Source organism: Numida meleagris, chromosome 23 (genome assembly GCF_002078875.1).
Source record: "Numida meleagris isolate 19003 breed g44 Domestic line chromosome 23, NumMel1.0, whole genome shotgun sequence".
Lineage (NCBI taxonomy): Eukaryota > Metazoa > Chordata > Aves > Galliformes > Numididae > Numida > Numida meleagris.
This window is the reverse complement of record NC_034431.1, coordinates 6,356,962-6,375,258: the sequence shown is the minus strand read 5'-3', so window position 1 is coordinate 6,375,258 and position 18,297 is coordinate 6,356,962. Positions and strand designations below refer to the sequence as shown.

Genomic DNA, 18,297 nt, shown 5'->3' with positions numbered 1-18,297 from the left:
CAGCAGTGTCGCGTGGGCCGTGGGGCGCTGCGCCCGGACGGAGGAGGTCACCGAGTGGCGGCGGGGCCGCGGCGGCAGCTCCGGCTCCAGCATGTGGAGGATGTTGGCGCGGCGCGTAGCCCCGGGGGTCGCGGGGCTGGCGCGGGGCTGCCGAGCGCTCAGCGCCGCCGGAGCCGGTCGCGCGGCGACGGGGAGAGCCGGGGCCGCGGCTCGGGGCCGCGGTCCGGCACGAAGGCCCAGCGAGCTGCTGCCGCCTCCCGCCTGGCCCCGGTTCGTGCCGCGCCGCTGCTGCAGCCTGCCGGCGCACCAGAAGGTGAGAACTCCCTGTGCCCGGGCTGCCTGCTGCCTCGCCCCGCTCGGGGCCTCCCCTGCTCTCCCTCTTCGTGGGATCGCACCCCGGGAGCTGCGGGCCCTCGGGCCCTCCTCCCGCGCGGCATCTCCTCCGTCACCCACCCGTGCTCCCCGAGCCCCGGTACCGCCGGCACGTCCCTCCGCGCCCTTAGGCCCTTTCTCTGCGTCTCCCCGAGCTCCCTCGGTCAGCCCCATCCCGTATCAGCGTGCCCTGCGGTTTCCCGCACCTGCAGGCGGCCCCGCACCGCCGGGGGCTGACGGCCGGTCTCTCCGTGCTGTCCCTCCCTGCTCGTGCGCCGGGTCCCTCCCGCCGGGGCTGCTCGTGCTGTGACGCTGCCCCCCCCCTGCAGGTGGCATTGCCGGCGCTGTCCCCCACGATGCAGATGGGCACCATCGCGCGCTGGGAGAAAAAGGAGGGTGACAAGATCGGTGAAGGAGATCTCATCGCAGAGGTATGCTGAGGCCACGGGGTGTTTGGGTGTTTACCGGGCCGCGTGTGTGCTCTCAGTGCTGTCACTGGCTGCCTACACCTGAGCATATTTTCTGAAGATACTGCTAGAAATAAGTGGCCTACGGCCTTCCAGAATTTGTTGCTGGATTTGGTCTTTCTGAGTTGGAGGAGCACTTACCCCTTCTGAGAGGCTTGCTCTCCTGAGCTGGCGATTTTTGCCGGGACTGCGTGCTGTCAGACCCTGCGCTGTCAGGCTGGAGGGCTCTGAGCTCACTGGTATTTCCCTTTCCATAATGATGTCCTGTTCTCGCTCTCACAGGTGGAGACGGACAAAGCAACAGTTGGATTTGAGAGTCTGGAGGAATGCTACTTGGCCAAAATCCTAGTACCGGAAGGAACAAGAGATGTTCCTATCGGAGCCATAATATGTATTACAGTAGAAAAGTATGTATTTTCCTAATGCTCTAGTTGAATTTTCTCTGTTGGGACTTCATGGGTGCCCTGTGTTAAAGGCTATGGCGGTGTCATCAGACTGATTTTTGTGGGTTTTTTTGTTGGATTTTTTATGTTTGTTTGTTTTTAGGCCTGAACATGTTGATGCCTTTAAAAATTACACTCTGGATTCTGCAGCATCTGCTCCCCCTGCAGCCTCAGTGCCTCCCCTTCCAGCTGCCACGCCCTCACCCCCACCTCCACCTTCTACTCAGGCACCTGGCAGCTCTTATCCTCCTCACATGCAGGTAAGAGAGCATTATTAACCATCTAAGGTTTGTTGCACGCTTTTTCTTTTTTGGCATTGTTTGCTGTAGGGTATTTTGTCATAAATACTGTCAGGAACGGGAGAGTATTAGCTCTAACTGCAGGAGCGCACGCCTCTGAAAGTGTTGTATGCTTAAAGCAGCTGTTTGGAGTGGTCCCAGGAAGTTTTCTTATGACAATGATTTTTTTTATCCCAGCTGCCAGTAGGAGACACTTGTTTCTCTAGGTTGCTTGAGCAGATGAGAAAAAAACCGCTACATTTCTATGGTATGGACAGCTCTGATATAAAAAGACCTTATACTTAGTGTGAACATACCGTGGGGGCACTGCTCAGATCAGATACCCTAACGTACCCAGATGTGTTTGTGAGCAACTGAAAATGAGCTGTATTTGTGGATAATCTGTTTTCTTTAAGAAAACTGAAGCGTGCATCCATTGTTGTATCTGAGAGCTTTGTAGCAGGATATTTCTGTGGCATTAATTTGAAACAGAAGATGTAAAATACTAACCTCCTTTCATAGCTGAAGCATGTGGAAGCTGATTTGTCTGACATGTTATGAAAAGTTAGTAAACGAACTGGGCATTAATTCAGTGCTTCTTGATCTGACTTGAATTTAGCTGCTTAACTTGGTTAATTGCTTTGTCTGTCCAGTTCTGCTCTAAAGCTGTTACCACATGTGCTGTGTTTGTTGTACACAACATATGTCTAAACCTAAAGCACCTTTAAGTGCTTATTGGAAGACAAGTCTGTATAGCTGTTATAGGAACCAGATGTGTTTGTCAGAGACAAAATGACTTGCTGTAGCCTTCCTTTGAGCCTTAGAGGTAGCAGATGCAAGACTGTCCCCATGGATTGTGGTGCTACTGAATTGAGTATCTAGATTTCTTCATTTTTCCTTGTCTTCTTGTCTTGATAAGAGAAGCCAAACTTGAGATACAGCACAAGACTGTGCTTTACTGTCATGGAGCCAGATCTAAGAGTGCAGTAAAGGTTGGCTGCTTGCTTAGGTTGGCATCATTTAGTCAAGAGTTCCTGACTGTGTTCCTGTTCCTTTTGAATCACTAAAATCTGATGCACTTGTATTCTGGCTTACAGGTCGCTCTCCCTGCTCTGTCACCCACTATGACAATGGGCACAGTGCAGAGATGGGAAAAGAAGGTCGGGGAGAAACTGAATGAGGGAGACTTACTAGCTGAAATTGAGACAGATAAAGCCACAATAGGTGAGTCAACTGCAAAGCCAAGAACAGACAAGGGAGGATGAGCCTCTGTGCTGGCTGTTCCCTAGCTGCTCAGGACATGAAGAAGCGGGGCTCAGTTAAAAAGAGTTTTGTTGCTCTCATGCCGCTGGGGAGCTAACCGCCAGAGCTCCCAGAAATAACTGTTTCCTCATCAATCCCTGGTAGGAATGTACAGTGTGCAGAGATATTTCCTACCTTTTGTACTGAATTTTTTTTTTGTCTACTAAATACAGGACACAGATTTAGTTACCAAAGTCTTGCAGAGTTACCACTTGGTGCAACAGGCACCAAACCAATGTTGTTTCTTTCCCCTTCAGGCTTTGAAGTGCAGGAGGAAGGCTACTTGGCAAAAATATTGGTGCCTGAAGGAACAAGAGATGTGCCATTAGGAACAACCCTATGCATCATTGTGGAGAAAGAGTCTGATATTCCAGCCTTTGCTGACTACCGAGAGACTGCAGTAACTGACATGAAGGCACAAGTTCCTCCTCCTCCTCCCCCTCCTCCATCAGTAAGGACCATTCTTAGGCAGGGAGAGAAGTTATGGGGACGATTAAGAGTCACTGGCTGGATCTGAGCTGTGGTGCTGGTTAGACTGTGTGAAGCCCTGACTCCAGTAATGTTTATGATCCTGTGAGTGCAAGGCTAACACGTGCATTGGTGATAGAGATCGCTTCTTAGGTTGTGTAGTTTGCCCTCCAAAAACTGGAACAGCGTTTGTTATGAGCGCTTCTTGGCCTATTGCTCGTACCAGTTCTGATGCTTCCCTGAAAACTGGGAGTCTAAATTTCATTATTTCACTGTTCTAATGTATAATTCAATAGATTGGTTGGCATCCTGCTCTGGATGTTTCTGATTTAATTTCTAGTGCTAGGAAACTTTTCTGAATCCTTTCAGATTGCAGACTACTTTTGTTATTCACTTACCTGGTAATGACATGGTCTTGTTCTTTTATTGCACTGAAGTGCAACCTTCAAGACTTTTGCAAAAGAGTCATGAAGCTGATGGTTTTGATTGTTCTGTTAAGGTGGTGGCAACTCCTGCTGCGGCTGCTCCTCCTCCCCAGCCTGCTGCTCCTCCGACTCCAGCATTTCCCACAGCTGGGCTGCCTCCCCGAAAGGGAAGGATCCTAGTTAGTCCCCTAGCAAAGAAACTGGCAGCAGAAAAAGGAATTGATCTTGCTCAAGTGAAAGGTAAGGTGCTCTCGCTGTCAGGCGTTTGTCCATCTAGCTACATACCTGCCTGTTCTTTGCTTTCTTCCCTGTTGGGAACATCATAGAATTAGCTAGGCTGGAAAAGACCTACAAGATCATCCAGTCCAACCATCCACCTACCACCAATAACCCCACTAAACCATGTCCCTCAACACAACATCTAAACGTTTCTTGAACACCTCCAGGGATGGTGACTCCACCACCTCCCTGGGCAGCCCATTCCAGCGCCTGACCACTCTTTCAGAAAAGTAGTATTTCCTAATGTCCAGCCTAAATCTCCTCTGGCACAACATCCTTGCTGTGCTGCTGTCCCCACCAGTCTCTGAACAAAACTTCTTTTAGAAGCAATGCTCTTTTGCAACTAATTGAAATCCTTTTACATTTTTCTTTGACACCTTTAGGTACTGGACCAGATGGTAGGATTACAAAGAAAGATGTGGAGTCATTTGTGCCCCCAAAGGTTGCCCCAGTGAGTAGACTTGAGGTCATTAAGGATGGGTATGCAGAACAATCATCTGGCAGGATTTACGATTTTGGGAACTTCATGGCAGTGTACTGTGTTTCAAAATCACTCAAGTGATTTTCACTACACTTAATAATCAAATGTAGGGTTTGGCATGAACAGTTGTGGCTTGAGATTGGAGAAGTGTCTGTTGCTTACAAGCAAGAGACAGCATAGCCTCAGTGCTTGCTTACATACTGAGCTACTCTACAACTGGTATTTGAAAAGTACCATGAACAACACTGTCCTTCTCTGGTTGCAGGTTCCAGCAGTAGAAGCAGTACCTGCAGCTGCTGCAGTTGCAGCAGCACCAGTGGGGACCTTCACAGATATCCCTATCAGCAACATTCGAAGGGTGAGAACATTTTTGCCATTCCTGGCACTGTTATTTGCAATCAAGAGTTTTCTAAATTTGTTTATTTTCATCTCTTCTGTCACATACCTACAGGTCATTGCTCAGCGGTTGATGCAGTCTAAACAAACAATACCTCACTACTATCTTTCTGTTGATGTAAATATGGGAGAGGTACTGGTGCTAAGGAAAGAACTCAATCAGGTGAAGTATTTGGGGAGCCGTGGTGAGACTGGAGTGGGGGTGAAGCTGAATTCTCTCACAGGTTTGCCCACCCTATTTTTTTGGTGATATGCCAGTTTGGCTTGGGGAAAAAAAGGCCCTTTCAATGTCTTACCTGCTGTGGATCAGTTCTGGGCTGTCAGTGGCAGACTGAGAACTTCTACTACAGTGCAGTGCGCTGACATTGAACTTCCCTAGGGGGGCCACTTTGTGGTCTGTGTGATGCTGTTCAGTTCTTTCGGATGAAAAGTAGGGAAAAAGATTTAAAAGGTTTTTAAGACTAAGAAGGGTAAAAATTTTAAACAAAATATATTAATTCTAAGCCAAGATTGGGGAAAAATAGACATTAAAAAATAGTGCCTTCAATTATGAAGGAGTTTTATTCACCTCCTACGTTATCTTGGCACTTCTGATACTGATGTTTACAGTTCGTATGATTGTTTTCTTACATCTTCTCTAAATGAGGCTCCATGGTAGTGACTATCCAAATTACCTGAATGCAAGGACAAACTGACACCTCATATCTCTTCGTTTACAGGTTGTCTCAGATAATGTTAAGCTTTCTGTCAATGACTTCATAATTAAAGCTTCTGCTCTGGCATGCTTGAAGGTGCCTGAGGCAAATTCTTCATGGATGGACACAGTTATTAGGCAGTAAGTTTATGGTACGGTCGAAGCCAAAAACTTTATTTGTTCAATAGAGACTTCGTGGCACAATAACAGATGATCTGGTGATGTTTCAAGGAGGGAGGGGAGCAGGTTTTGTACAAAGGTCAAGGGGGTTTAATCCAAGTGCTAAGAATCTTGTGTCTGAGGCTAGTGCACAAGGTGAAATAGTTGTTGCAAAATTAATATTAACTTTGAATTATCTTGATGTTTTTGATTTCTTTTTTTCTTTGTCTTGCTAGAGTAACTGGCATCTCTTTTGTGTGTTGCAGAAATCATGTAGTGGACGTTAGCGTTGCAGTGAGCACTCCTGCAGGGCTTATAACTCCTATTGTGTTTAATGCACATATAAAGGGCCTGGCTTCTATCAGTAAGGATGTGGTCTCTTTGGCAACTAAAGCCCGAGAAGGTAAACTTCAGCCACATGAATTCCAGGTGAGGAACTCCAGTTGCTGTTAATTACTATTGCCATTGGCTTCTGTCTGTGTTCAAAATGGGCAAAGTCTATCTTGTGATATTTCAGTCATACTGATTCTGTATGGAACACCTTTTCTGAGTTTTCTGTGAATGTCTTTTTCTTGTAGGGTGGTACTTTCACAATTTCCAATTTAGGAATGTATGGGATTAAGAATTTCTCTGCCATAATCAATCCGCCTCAGGCCTGCATCCTTGCAGTCGGTTCCTCAGAGAAAAGGCTAGTGCCAGCTGATAATGAGAAAGGGTAAGTGTTTGTCTGGTTCTGCGTATACTGAGCTTCTGAATTCAAACTCTGAAATAACAGCTATAAACACAATTGTGTTTTTCCCTTGTAGAAAAGGAATTAGTTTGATATGCTTTCCAGTGTGATCTTTTTTTTTTTTTTTTTAGATGCCTACAGGGAGACATCTATCTCCAAGCACCGTTGTCATTGCTAGTTCTCTGATAAAAGCCTTCTGTCTTCGTTAGCATCACCAATTCGGGAGTGATTCACAGAGAATCTATTAACGTTTTTTGTTTTTGTTTTTTTTTCCAGATTTGATGTGGCCAGTATGATGTCCGTTACGCTGAGCTGTGACCATCGTGTTGTAGATGGAGCCGTTGGAGCACAGTGGCTTGCCGAATTCAAGAATTTCCTTGAAAAGCCAGTAACCATGCTGCTATAATTTAACCATGCAAAGCAAAATTTTCCTGGGTCACACTTTTCTGTTTTAAACAAGCTATTTAGACTTTAGTATTCAGACTTATTAAAGAGTTCCATTTTTTATTTTAAATATGTATTATATTATCTGGTAATGTTCTTACCAGTCTGTACAGAGAAAAGGTTTGCAAAAATGCTTTTCAAGGCAATATTACAGCTATACTGTATGTTTATACAGTTGGTTAATTTGCAAACTCTTCCAAAACAGTTTAGCATCCCAGTTTTAAAAATGATCCAGGCAGTATGCGTACTGCCTTCCGCTTCTAAGCTAGGTTGGATGAAGTGGGGGTGCACGCCAAGTAATTTCATGACCTCAGTGTTTTCAGAAGTTTGAATTGCAAGAATCTCTTCACAGGAGTTCAGATGAGATGGTAACTGAAACATAGGAGGTGAATTCCCTTATTCTGTTCTCCTGCTGGGTGGGTGACAATGGCAGATGCACTAAGGGACTGAAGCCCCTGGGAATAGTTTCTCAAAGGCCAAGTGTTAGCATTCCATAAATTCTTTTGGAATTTAGCACTGTTTTGGACCTTCTCAGCTTTGGGATCCCTTCTGAGCACTTTAAAGGTGAAAGAACACCGATACCTGTGGTGTCACATCTCAGATACCATGGGGAATGTGCTGTCTTGTAGACTTTCACTTACATGTGCTTCTCATATGAAGACTCTTTAATTGCTCTTCCTCTTGCTGAGTTACTATCAGACTATGATGCCATGGAAGTAACTGTTTTGCAGAATTTTCAAGAGACTGTGTGTGTTGGAACCCTTACAGGCAAATGACACATGCTAATAATCCCACCCGTGGGTGTTAATCATGTGGTTACACAAACTTTGAACACTTTTTCAGGCATTCTAACATAGGAAGCTCTGCGTTAGTCACTGGTTATGCAGTTCTTCCCTGAATTGTCTGTCTTGTCCCAGCCTCAGTAAACTGCAGAATGTGCTATCCATGTATATATTGTATGTAAAATGTTGGAATTGCTTGTTGGACTTGTGTCCAGTTACCCCAGTCATTGTATCCCAAAAGGGGTGTGGTGCTGAACGTGCTTAAATTCCACTTTCCACATGGAAACGTTCATGTAAAAAGGAGGATTGTGTAGTAACTTCAGCGTGACTACAAGAATTGAATAGAGGGGGAGAAGCTAACCAAAAACTGAACCAAACCAAACAAAAAAAAAATGAAGCTGATCTGTCGTTCTGTATATCACATTAAGTACTGTCCCCTGTAAAGTTCTGCTACAAAACTCACTAAAGATATTGAAAGAAAATACTGTGGAAATTAAATATTTTTGTGGGAACTATTTAATGTCTGGTTGCTGTGATAGCTGGTTTTCATGCCTGGCTTAAGCAAAAAAGTGCATTACGTTTTTGGTTTTTTTTTTTTTTTTTTAATGATCTAAAATATCTTGGTTCCAGACTTGCTCTAGTGAACCTATGTTCTATTAAATGTTTTGAATTGACAACTACTAAAATATGTTGCAGTGCTTTTCTGTTGAGTCACGTGTGGCTGTTTGTAGTGCTGTGGCACAGGCTGAGCTCTTCAGCCTTTCCATCTGACAGTGACATTCACCCTATTAACCTTCAGTTGTAATCACAAATATTACAAGATAACACATGCTTAATGACCATCACGCTGCAATGAGCTTGAGTCTGCCTAACTGCACTGTTCAGTGTAGTTCAAGTCCTGGCTAAAGAAAGCTTTGACTTTCTTGCTGCAGTAAGAATAGTAAATAGCATACCCTGCGGCTACATTCCCCAAATGACTGGAATAATAGACTTGCAGCCCAACAAAGCCTATCCGCTGTGTGTGTGCTTGGAGTGCTGGTAGTGACTTGCACTGCTGCTTGCAGCCTGCAGCACGCAAGCTCTGATAGCTACAAATCCTCGGCTACTTCTGTATGGCCTTCTAAGTTTCAAAGAAACAAAGAGGAAAAACTGGGACTTAATGGTCTTTCTGAAGTTTGTATTTTAAAGTTGCAGCTTTTGTTTGTCTGTTTTGATTCTCGATGTAATAATCACTACAATAACGTGATGTAGTGTGACTGTCATAGGTGCTAAGCTCACTTCTGTTTTTCCCTTTGCAGTGATTACTAATCGTTCTTAGTAATCTTTGAATTTCTTTATTGTTCCGTGAATGAATGCAGGTGGCTTTCCTTGCTGAAATGCTCTGAAATGATGAGGTTTAACAAAAGGAAGTTTGTAGAGTCTTGCACCTGGGAAGGAATAACTGCAAGTATCAGTACATGACCTGCTGGAGAGGAGCTCTGCAGAGAAGGACCTGGGGGTCCTAGTGGACAACAGGTTGGCAACGAGCCAGCAGCGTGGCCTGGTGGCCAAGAAGGCCAATGGCATCCTGGGCTGCATTAAAAGGAGTGTGGCCAGCAGGTTGAGGTGATCCTCCCCCTCTACTCTGCCCTGGTCAGGCCTCACCTGGAGCACTGTGTCCAGTTCTGGGCTCCCTGGTACAAAAAAGATGGGGATCTCCTGGAGAGAGTCCAGCAGAGGGCCACGAAGATGGTAAAGGGCCTGGAGCATCTCCCCTATGAGGAAAAGCTGAGCAAACTGGGTCTGTTCAGGCTTGAGAAAAGAAGACTCATAGATGATCTTATTAAGTTTATGAATATCTTAGGTGTGGGAGTCAAAGAGACATGACCAACCTCTTTTCAGCAGTCTGTGGGGACAGGACATGGGGAAACGGCCATAAACTGGAGCATAGCAAGTTCCACACCAATGTGTGAAGGAACTTCTTCACAGTGAGGGTGCCAGAGCACTGGAACAGGCTGCCCAGGGAGGTTGTGGATTCTCCTCTGGAGATCTTCAAGACCTGCCTGGGTGCCTACCTGTGCAGTGTGCTGTAGGGGGCCTGCTTTGCAGGGGAGGTTGGACTCGATGATCTCTAGAGGCCCCTTCCAAGCCCTACAATTCTGTGATTCTGTGAAATTGTTACTGGCTACTAGCTTCCCACATAAGTGTCCTTGAACTTAATTCTTATCATGCTTTGAATAGTACAAAGTCTGTTGATTCGTGGTCTCATTCACAGATTACTAAACTGATAAGAAGTAAGGTCAGGCATATTCAGTGACAGACTACAAAGCATGTTCTGGTTAAGGTCAGCAGGGGTTGTCTGTAAGAACACAGGAGCACGTGCATGACTTGTCATACATAGTTCTACACGTCTCTGCTGGTTGCTCCAGCATGAAGTACACACAAGAGCTGCTCTAACCACATCAATCCAGTAAACAAAATAATTTATTTAACAAAAAAAAATACCTGCTAGTGCTGTATCTTAAGGCAAAATTAATGATGTAGTAAGTGTATGTGTGCATTTACATACAACTGTTAGCGTATTGAATTATTTCTCGAGTATTTACAATCTTTACTGGTTTTCCAAAGGTTGGTGGCCTAATATTCCTCCTGACTTCCTTTTCTACATATACCTTTGAGATATTCACCTTTGAAGATGAGAAGGTCCATTAACTCATTACCAACTAGGAGTCAGGATTCTCATTCTGGGCTTTTGTTTAGTTCTGTCATCTGAGATTGCGATCTAAACAATGCAGCCTTTATTGTCCAGGCTTGGCAACTGGTGCTGTGATAAACAATACCCCTTTTCCTTTATTAAATACTGCTGTTGTCGCTTCTTCGTCCACTAATTCTGGCAGATCTAGTTGTAATTTGTATTTTTCAGGGACATCAATGATCACGTCGTCCTAAAACAAGAAAATGAAAATAAGTGATTAACTATTTAATAATGAATTAGCAACAAGTATTTCCAAGAATGTGATACAGACATAAAATACAAGGTTATTCTTTTTTTGTCTTACCTTGGAAATTCTTAGAACACACTCAGAAACAGAGCTAACCTTAGGCAACTCAACTTTCAGTTCAATTCTTACTGGCTTGTTGTTTGCATCCTTCACAGCAGTCATTTTGTAGGCAGGGGTGCTTAGCTCCTCTGGCACTTCTGTACCGGTGATTTCCTCTATCAGTTGCACTTTAGATTGTGTGACGCTTTCTTCCTTCAGCAAGACAGGAGCGTCGCTGTGGTCCTCAGCTTCTATGCTGTGCAGCAGCTGATCAAGTGTCAGTTCTTTCAAGAAAAGTAAGGTTTTTACACGTCAGGCAGTTACTAAGAACTGAGATGTTAGCTGCTTGACAAATACATCACAAAAGTTTTAGCTCTGCAATTAGCACTTTTGTCAGCTGAAGACTGCTGTTTCTCCTTCCCTCATGATTTGTTTTCATTGCCAAGCTGTTAAAAGTTGCTGTTTTCAGAGTACTGGTTACAGCAGCAACCTCTTCTACTCACTTAGAGGAAAAGAAACTTGGCACCACAAAGGATCAGACCCTGGCAGAGTTCCCATGTCTAGTGATTACAGGAAAAGGGAATTTGCTCCTTCAATGTCACTAGTTTCTTAAGCCTATAATAAAGGAAGAGAGAGACAAGCTCCACAGATGAATGCAGACAGGCCAGCAGGGCTCACCTGCTGTCTGGTATGAATACTACCCTCTTAGTTGAATTTGTTTTTTTTTTTTTAAAGTGCTTGGTTTATGCTTATGAAGTGGAGTCAGAGAGGTGAGGGTTGGGGATGTTGTAGAAGTCAGGCCCTTAAAGACAGCTGAAGCAGCTCTCCACGTACCCTTATCTGTGTTCTGAGCGAGGTGGGGTGCTGGCAGCTGCCTGCCTGTCAGTCGTTGCCACATCCCTTCCGGGCTTCCTTTCAGCTTGAAAGATTCAATTTTGTATGAATGTGAAAGAATAAGGTTGCATCGTTCCTCTATGAATTTAAGCGTTAAACGGATCAAATGTTCCATTGCTTCTGGGTTTTCTTCTCTCCTCTGCAGAACATCTGGGTTATATGCAATATCTATAATGCTGTAAGAGCCTACAGAGAACAAGTTGTGTCGGAATTACTGCTTTGGCACCTTGTCGTGCAGCATGTCTGCAGCCCCCATCCATGCAGGCACTCAAGGCCGGGTGGGATGGGGCCCTGGGCAGCCTGAGCGCCCATGGCCAGGGGTGACACTGGGCGGTCTTTGAGGTCTCCTCCAACTCAAGCCGTTCTGTGGTTCTCTATAACACTTGGTTTGAAAGCAAAGGAACGCGGTTTGTGGCCTCTGGGCAGAGATCTGCTTCCCCTGCGTGGGTGCGGGCCCTACAAAACCTGCGCTCAGCAGCCGCAGCTACGCGGTACGCGCTCTCTGCCGGACTCCGCCGCGTGCTCGTTTGGGGCTTTTTCGGACGGAGGTGCGTGCCCGCTGCCCCCTCAGGGCCCCTCGCCTGGCGCAGGGTACGCACCTCCTTCGCCCGCCGCTCCCTCCAGCGGCCCCGCGATGACGGGGATGCGGGCCCGGGGCTCCGCGGGGGGCGGCACCCGTCTCCAGCCGCAGACGTTGACGAAGAGCGGCCCGCAGGCAGCGCCCCGCGGTGCGCCGAGCCCCGGGTGCCGCTCCCCCGCGGCAGGCAAGGCCCGCACGCACAGCCGGGGCTCGGGAGGGGCGCGGAACTGCTCGGCCTGGGCGCGCTGCTCCCGAAGCAGCCGGCGGTAAGCCTGCGGTTGGTTCTCCGCCATCTCATCCAGCAGCGCCCACAGCCGCGCGGCCCACCCCAACCCCGCGTCCGCCATCGCGCCACCGTCGCGTAGCAACAGCGACCGGAAGTGCCGTCCTTCTTCCGGTCCCGGCCTGCTCCGTGGGGGGCGCCTGGCGAAGGCACTTCCGGCCAGGAGCCGGGAGCGCGCCCGGTGGCGGTTCCGTTCTGGTGAGGTCCGCGCGGAGGGCGGGAGGATGTCCCGGGTGCCGGTGGGGAAGGTGCTGCTGCGGAACGTCATCCGGCACACGGGCGCGCACAACAAGGTACGCCCCGGCCCAGCGGGACGCCCGGGCGGCGCGGAGCCGCCGGCGCTGGGGTAGTGCTGAGCGCTCGGCCCCGTGAGGAGCCGCGCGGTGCCGCGGAGGGGCGGCTCTGGTGCGGGGCGTGGGGACCGCGAAGTCCGTCCCTGCGGCTGTCAGCCGCTCTGGCCCGGTTCGTGGCACCATCCACGGTTTGCGGTCCGAGTCAGGAGCTCGTGTACAGCGATGTGTGTTTGTACGTTCCCTTGTGTCACGCCTGTTCCCTTTTCGCAACTTTCAGATCCAGGAAGAGACGGAGATGTGGAAGATCCGGGAGTGGGAGAAGCAGGCGGAGGAGACGTACTGGCAGCGGCGGAGCAGGATGCTGTCGGACACCTCCAGGTGGGCTTCGCACCATGGGATATGGGTGAGCCCCTTTGCCACAGCACATGAAGGGCATTTTGTGATTGCTGTCTCTTATCAGTGTATGGAGACTGCAGAGGTTATATAGTTATATTTTCACCTGCAAGAGTTCAGACCAGGGCTTAAATCTGAGAACCACAGAACTGTAGGGGTTGGAGAGAATCTTACCGAGTCCAACTCCTCCTAAAGCAGTTCCCTATGGCAGGGCACGCAGGTGAGTGTCCAGACAGTTCTTGAATATCTCCAGAGAAGGAGACTCCACCACCTCTCCTTTCTGGGCAGCCCGTTCCATCACTTTAACAGTAAAGAAGTTCTTCCTTGTGTTCATATGGAGCTTCCTGTGTGCCAGTTTCTGCCCATTGCCCCTTGTCCTCACCGAAAAGAGTCCGCTCCTATCAACTCGACTCCCACATTGCTAATGTCTGTAAACAGTGCTGAGATCCCCTCTCAGCCCTCTCTTCCCCAGGCTGAACAGCCCCAGGGCTCTCAGCCTTTCCTTGTATGGGAGGTGCTTCAGGCCCTCTTTGTAATTTTCAAAATTCAGCTGGTTCTGATCAAACTGCAATTTCAGTAAAGTCAGTTCTGCTCCCTGAGTTTCCCATTTTCTGCTTTTATAACAGCCGTGTCTCACTGCAAATTGTCAGTCTGCTTCTTCAGAGTGAGCTGTTTTTTGTGATAGGCGAGGTGACCCCTTCTAGTTCAGTGCCTTGAGCATCCCTGCATGCCAAGAATTTTGCTGTGTGCAGTAGGCAGTAATAAATGTGAAATCCGGTGTTACTTACGGAACTGGTTCTGTAAGAGCTCTAATGAGGACTGTGTTAAAATGATAGCTGGTCTTCTTGCATAGATGGACACCCAAAACTTGCTGGATTTTTGCTCCCCTCGCTGGGCTAACCCCTTGCTCAGAAAGTTTCTCCATTAGAACTGAGAGCTGAAGGACAATTGTTCTCTTTCTGCAGCAGTCGGATGCGCAGTGATGGCTTTGATGAGGAGGGCCACAAGGCTGACTGGAAAACAAAGAACCCACATTTTCTCGACCCAGTTGAAGATGATCTTTTTAGAGCACGGTCGTGGAATAAAAAGCTCTACGAATGTGAAGCCAGCATGCCAGACAGGTCTGTGGAGGGCATTAACATTCTGTGATCATAATTGTAATTAGAACATCTTTCTGGAGTACTGTACTGAAATGTTACTATGAAATAGTGTTTGATCTCATTCAATAAGTAAGATGCACAGACTTTTGCAACGTCACACAGTATCTGATTTGAATTTACTGAATTTGAATTTATCAATAGAATTCTTAAGTCACAGTAAGCAGCAAAAGCTAAGCCCTATGCTTTCCGTCTAAGTTTAGTATTCATTACTTTGTCCAAGGAAAAGTCTAAAAATGCAACATAGTGCTCTCTGGGGTTACTTTAAATAAATATGAGTTGTATTATTGCTGTATTTAGAAGTAGGAAAGAGCCTAAAAACAGGAAGTGGCTTTAAACAGTACTAACCAAATCAGGTGGTTTTCCTTCCTTTTGTTGTTACTGGGAGGGTTCTGATGTCTCTCTTTTTGTCTAAACTAGTGCACATTCTGTAGCTCTGTCTTTTCAGAAGTTTTTCTTTTCTCCCTGAACATCAGTCAGTTTGTCTGTTGCTAATAGATGTTTCTACTTCCTTACAGATGGGGTCACAGTGGCTATAAGGAGCTGTACCCTGAAGAGTTTGATACAGATAGGTAAGGCTGACGAGTTCACAGATGTATCCCAAATTTGGCAGGTTATGCAGGGAATTTCACAAACTGAGATTGCTTATAAATCTACTTTTAATGTCAAAGCAGCACTGTTTTACAGATACCCACCGGAAAAAAAATGTAGTCCATTAATGTGGTCCCCCCTTTGTCTGAGACTCAGGGGAGGATTGTGATTATAGACATTTGGCTTTATCTTGAGTTACTAAAATGGTCTGAACATTGAGGGTCTGCCTGGGCCAACAGAGAGCCAGAGCAGTTGGCTGATTCGGAATCAAATTAATCAAATTAATCAAATTAATCAAATATCAGCTCAGGGTTCCCCTTTGCTTTACAATGTACCTGTGTTTTCTGGTTTGCTCCTTATTTGGAGAATATCAACCCTCCCAGTACCCTGGAAAGTGGAGACTTAGCTGTAAAATAAGGTCTTAGGCTTAATTATTTCAAGGTACACCTAGCAGTAATCAAATACAATATTTGTCAGACGTACAGATTGGAAATAATCCTCCATAAATTAGTTTTTCATCACTTGGTGGCTTTCAGTATGAGTTCTCCTTGGTTCTGGCTCAAATATCTTGTCATCAGTTTGCTGATGACACCAAGCTGAGTGGTGCGGTTGACACAATGGAAGGAAGGGATGCCCTTCAGAGGGACCTCATCAGTCTCAAAAGGTGGGCCCAGGTGAATCTAATGAGGTTCAACACAACAAAGTGCAGGGTTTTGCACTTGAGCCGGAGGAATCCCAGGCATATATACAGACTGGGAGGAGCAATCCTTGAGAGCAGCCCTGCAGAGAGAGACCTGGGGATCCTGGTGGATGAAAAACTTAACACGAGCCAGCAGTGTGCTCTTGCAGCTCGGAAAGCAAATGGTATCCTGGGCTCCATCAGAAGGGAGGTGGCCAGCAGGGAGAGGGAGGTGATTGTCCCTCTGTACTCTACCCCTGTGAGGCGCCAACTGGAGTACTGCATCCAGGTCTGGGGCCCCCAGTACAAGAAAGACAGGGAGCTGTTGGAGAGGGTCCAGAGGAGGGCCACAAAGATGATCAGAGGGCTGGAGGACCTCCCCTACAAAGACAGGCTGAGGGAGCTGGGCTTGTTCAGCCTGGAGAAGAGAAGGCTGCAGGGTGACCTCACTGCAGCCTTCCAGTACCTGATGGGAGCCTACGAACAGGAGGGGAGTCAACTCTTTACAAGGGTAGATTATGGCAGGACAAGGGGAAATGGTTTTCAGTTGAAGGAGGGAAGATTCAGGTTGAATATCCGGGGGAAATTCTTTACTATGAGAGTGGTGAGGTGCTGGCACAGGCTGCCCAGAGAGGTTGTGGGTGCCCTGTCCCTGGAGGTGTTCAAGGCCAGGCTGGATGGGGCCCTGGGCAGCATGGTCTAGTATTAGATGTGGAGGTTGGCAGCCCTGCCTGCAGCAGGGGGGTTGGAGCTTGATGATCCTTGAAGTCCCTTCCAACCCAAGCCATTCTAGGATTCTATGATCATAAATGGGGATATTAAAAAGGTGTGGACCCAAGCTGTTAACAAGCATTTGAAGCAAAACCGCAGCTACTAATTGTGCTTCCCTGAACTATTCAACTGAACTGATGGGCTTGCTTGAAACTTAGACAAGCCCCGTCTGCTCTGTGCCTGCCTGTTTGTTTTCTTTTTGTCATCCTTTGTTCTTCTTACAGTGACCAGCAAGAAGGAGACAAACAAAATGCTGTCAATGGGAAGAAGAAATCTCATCTGAGAAACCAAACTGCCCATGAGTTGCACAAACGGAAAAAAACAAAGAAATCGCACAAGAAAAAGCAAAAAAAGAGATCACACAAAAAGAGAAAGAAAAAGAAAAAGGAGCAGGAAAGGTCATCATCAGATTCTTCCAGGGAGAACGAATGCTCTGAGGAGGAGACTTCAGGCACTCAGAAGGGGAAACACAAGCGCAAGAAAAAGACCAGGAAAGTGCCTGCTAGGGAACCTACCTCTTCCTCTGAGCAGGAAAGTGACTTTTCCCATGCAAGCAGCTCGACCACCAGCAGCTCTGAGGACAGTGAATCTGAGGAGAAAAAAGAGAAACGCCTTACTAAAAAGAGAAAGAAACATCACAACTCTATGTCAGAGCGGCACAGTGAAGTACCAGAGAAGAGGAGCAAAAGGAAGAACTGGAAAGTGGCTGCTGATGAGAAGTCAGAGGATAGCTCAGACGAGGACTGATGGGGAGATGCTGAGCCTGGGCTACGGCTTAGACAGCGCAATAGAGGACAGAGGCAGGTATTTTTCTTTCAGCACTGTGGTTTATACATCCTGCCATCCACAGGGGAGAGGCTGAGCCCTGGCAGCCAGCTGTAGCTGCCCCCCTGTTTTTCACTGTTTCGATACTCAGGAAAGCAGGGGAGCAGTTACCTGTCTCACACGTTGGCTAGTTCTGCCAACTTCAGGTTTTCTTTATGTGACTGGGTTGGTTGTTGATGAACAAATGTGTTACGGGCTGTCTGCAGGGGAATACAGGCATGTTTGCACCATTTTATTTTTTTTAAATTAAGTTTTAACAGTTGGGAGTTGTTGGTTTGTTGGGTTTTTTTATTGAGTTACCCAAATAAGGACCAAAACTGGCAGTGAGATCAGGGAGAGACAAGATGTCCATCAGCTGAGTTGCTAACAAAGGAAATGTCACTGGATTTAGCCCTGTGGTAGCTCTGTTTTCCCCTCTCCAGCAAAAGACCTGCGTGGCATCGTGCACAGGTCAGTGGGGTGCAGAAGGGAGCATGAGGGAATGCTCTCCTTTGGCAGAAGGTGCACTGACCCCTTCTATGATTATGAAGAGAAGACACCAGCGCAATTGTTTCAGACTTCTCTCCAGCTCCTGGCAGTGCTGGGTTTTGCCCAGTTCTCCTTGGGGGGTGCTGAATCTGTGCTGGCAGAGAAGCCTTGGTGGGTGTTGAATTGTGGCTCTGGTCTCCCCGAAGTATTAATGAGAAAGTGGTACGGAGTGGCTTTCCCTGCGGGTAACAGCCAAGCCTTGTTTTCACCAGATGAATAAATGAAGACGTGTTTGATGCTTCTGTCACTGTTTTGGAATGAAGCCCAGGGACAGCCCACGCCTGTGCCGCCGGAGCGGTGCTGTGCTGCTGCCGGATCAGGGCAAGGGCTGGGGCGGGCCGAGAGGAGGCAGAAGAGGGGCGGGTGGAAGCGCACCGCGTTGGTGCGGCTGTCGCGCACCGAACGCGAGCAGAAGCGCTCAGAGCCCCGCGGCTGCAGCCCCGTTCGGTGCCCCCTCCTCACTTCCCTGCGGGCAGCTGTCAGAACGGCAGCGGGGGGCTGGGAGCCCGGGGGCGCCTTCCCCCGCGGGGGGCTCCGCACTGTCTGAGGCCGAGGCTCCGTCC

The 18,297-nt window shown here is 47.5% G+C and overlaps 3 protein-coding genes across 4 annotated transcripts; 2 read left to right on the top strand and 1 right to left on the bottom strand.

Moving 5' to 3' along the window:
• Positions 42 to 8,406, top strand: DLAT (dihydrolipoamide S-acetyltransferase). Its single transcript, XM_021375814.1, has 14 exons — positions 42 to 313; positions 702 to 803; positions 1,122 to 1,246; positions 1,386 to 1,542; positions 2,658 to 2,784; positions 3,120 to 3,313; positions 3,830 to 3,995; positions 4,418 to 4,485; positions 4,781 to 4,873; positions 4,967 to 5,074; positions 5,631 to 5,746; positions 6,031 to 6,193; positions 6,343 to 6,479; positions 6,771 to 8,406. Exons 1-14 carry the CDS (start codon positions 92 to 94, stop codon positions 6,898 to 6,900), a joined length of 1,908 nt encoding a protein of 635 aa, XP_021231489.1. The 5' UTR covers positions 42 to 91; the 3' UTR covers positions 6,901 to 8,406.
• Positions 10,166 to 12,785, bottom strand: PIH1D2 (PIH1 domain containing 2). 2 transcript variants are annotated; one of them, XM_021375790.1, is made up of 4 exons: positions 12,234 to 12,785; positions 11,575 to 11,820; positions 10,759 to 11,024; positions 10,166 to 10,644 (listed from the first exon to the last, which is right to left on the bottom strand). In XM_021375790.1, exons 1-4 carry the CDS (start codon positions 12,763 to 12,765, stop codon positions 10,498 to 10,500), a joined length of 1,191 nt encoding a protein of 396 aa, XP_021231465.1. In that variant the 5' UTR covers positions 12,766 to 12,785; the 3' UTR covers positions 10,166 to 10,497. The 2 variants fall into 2 exon arrangements, with proteins under 2 accessions (XP_021231465.1, XP_021231466.1); XM_021375791.1 differs by having other exon boundaries at positions 10,831 to 11,024.
• On the top strand, positions 12,656 to 17,970 carry C23H11orf57 (chromosome 23 C11orf57 homolog). Its single transcript, XM_021375792.1, has 5 exons — positions 12,656 to 12,790; positions 13,068 to 13,168; positions 14,149 to 14,304; positions 14,859 to 14,912; positions 16,606 to 17,970. The coding sequence occupies exons 1-5, from the start codon at positions 12,722 to 12,724 to the stop codon at positions 17,126 to 17,128; spliced, it is 903 nt and encodes a 300-aa protein (XP_021231467.1). The 5' UTR covers positions 12,656 to 12,721; the 3' UTR covers positions 17,129 to 17,970.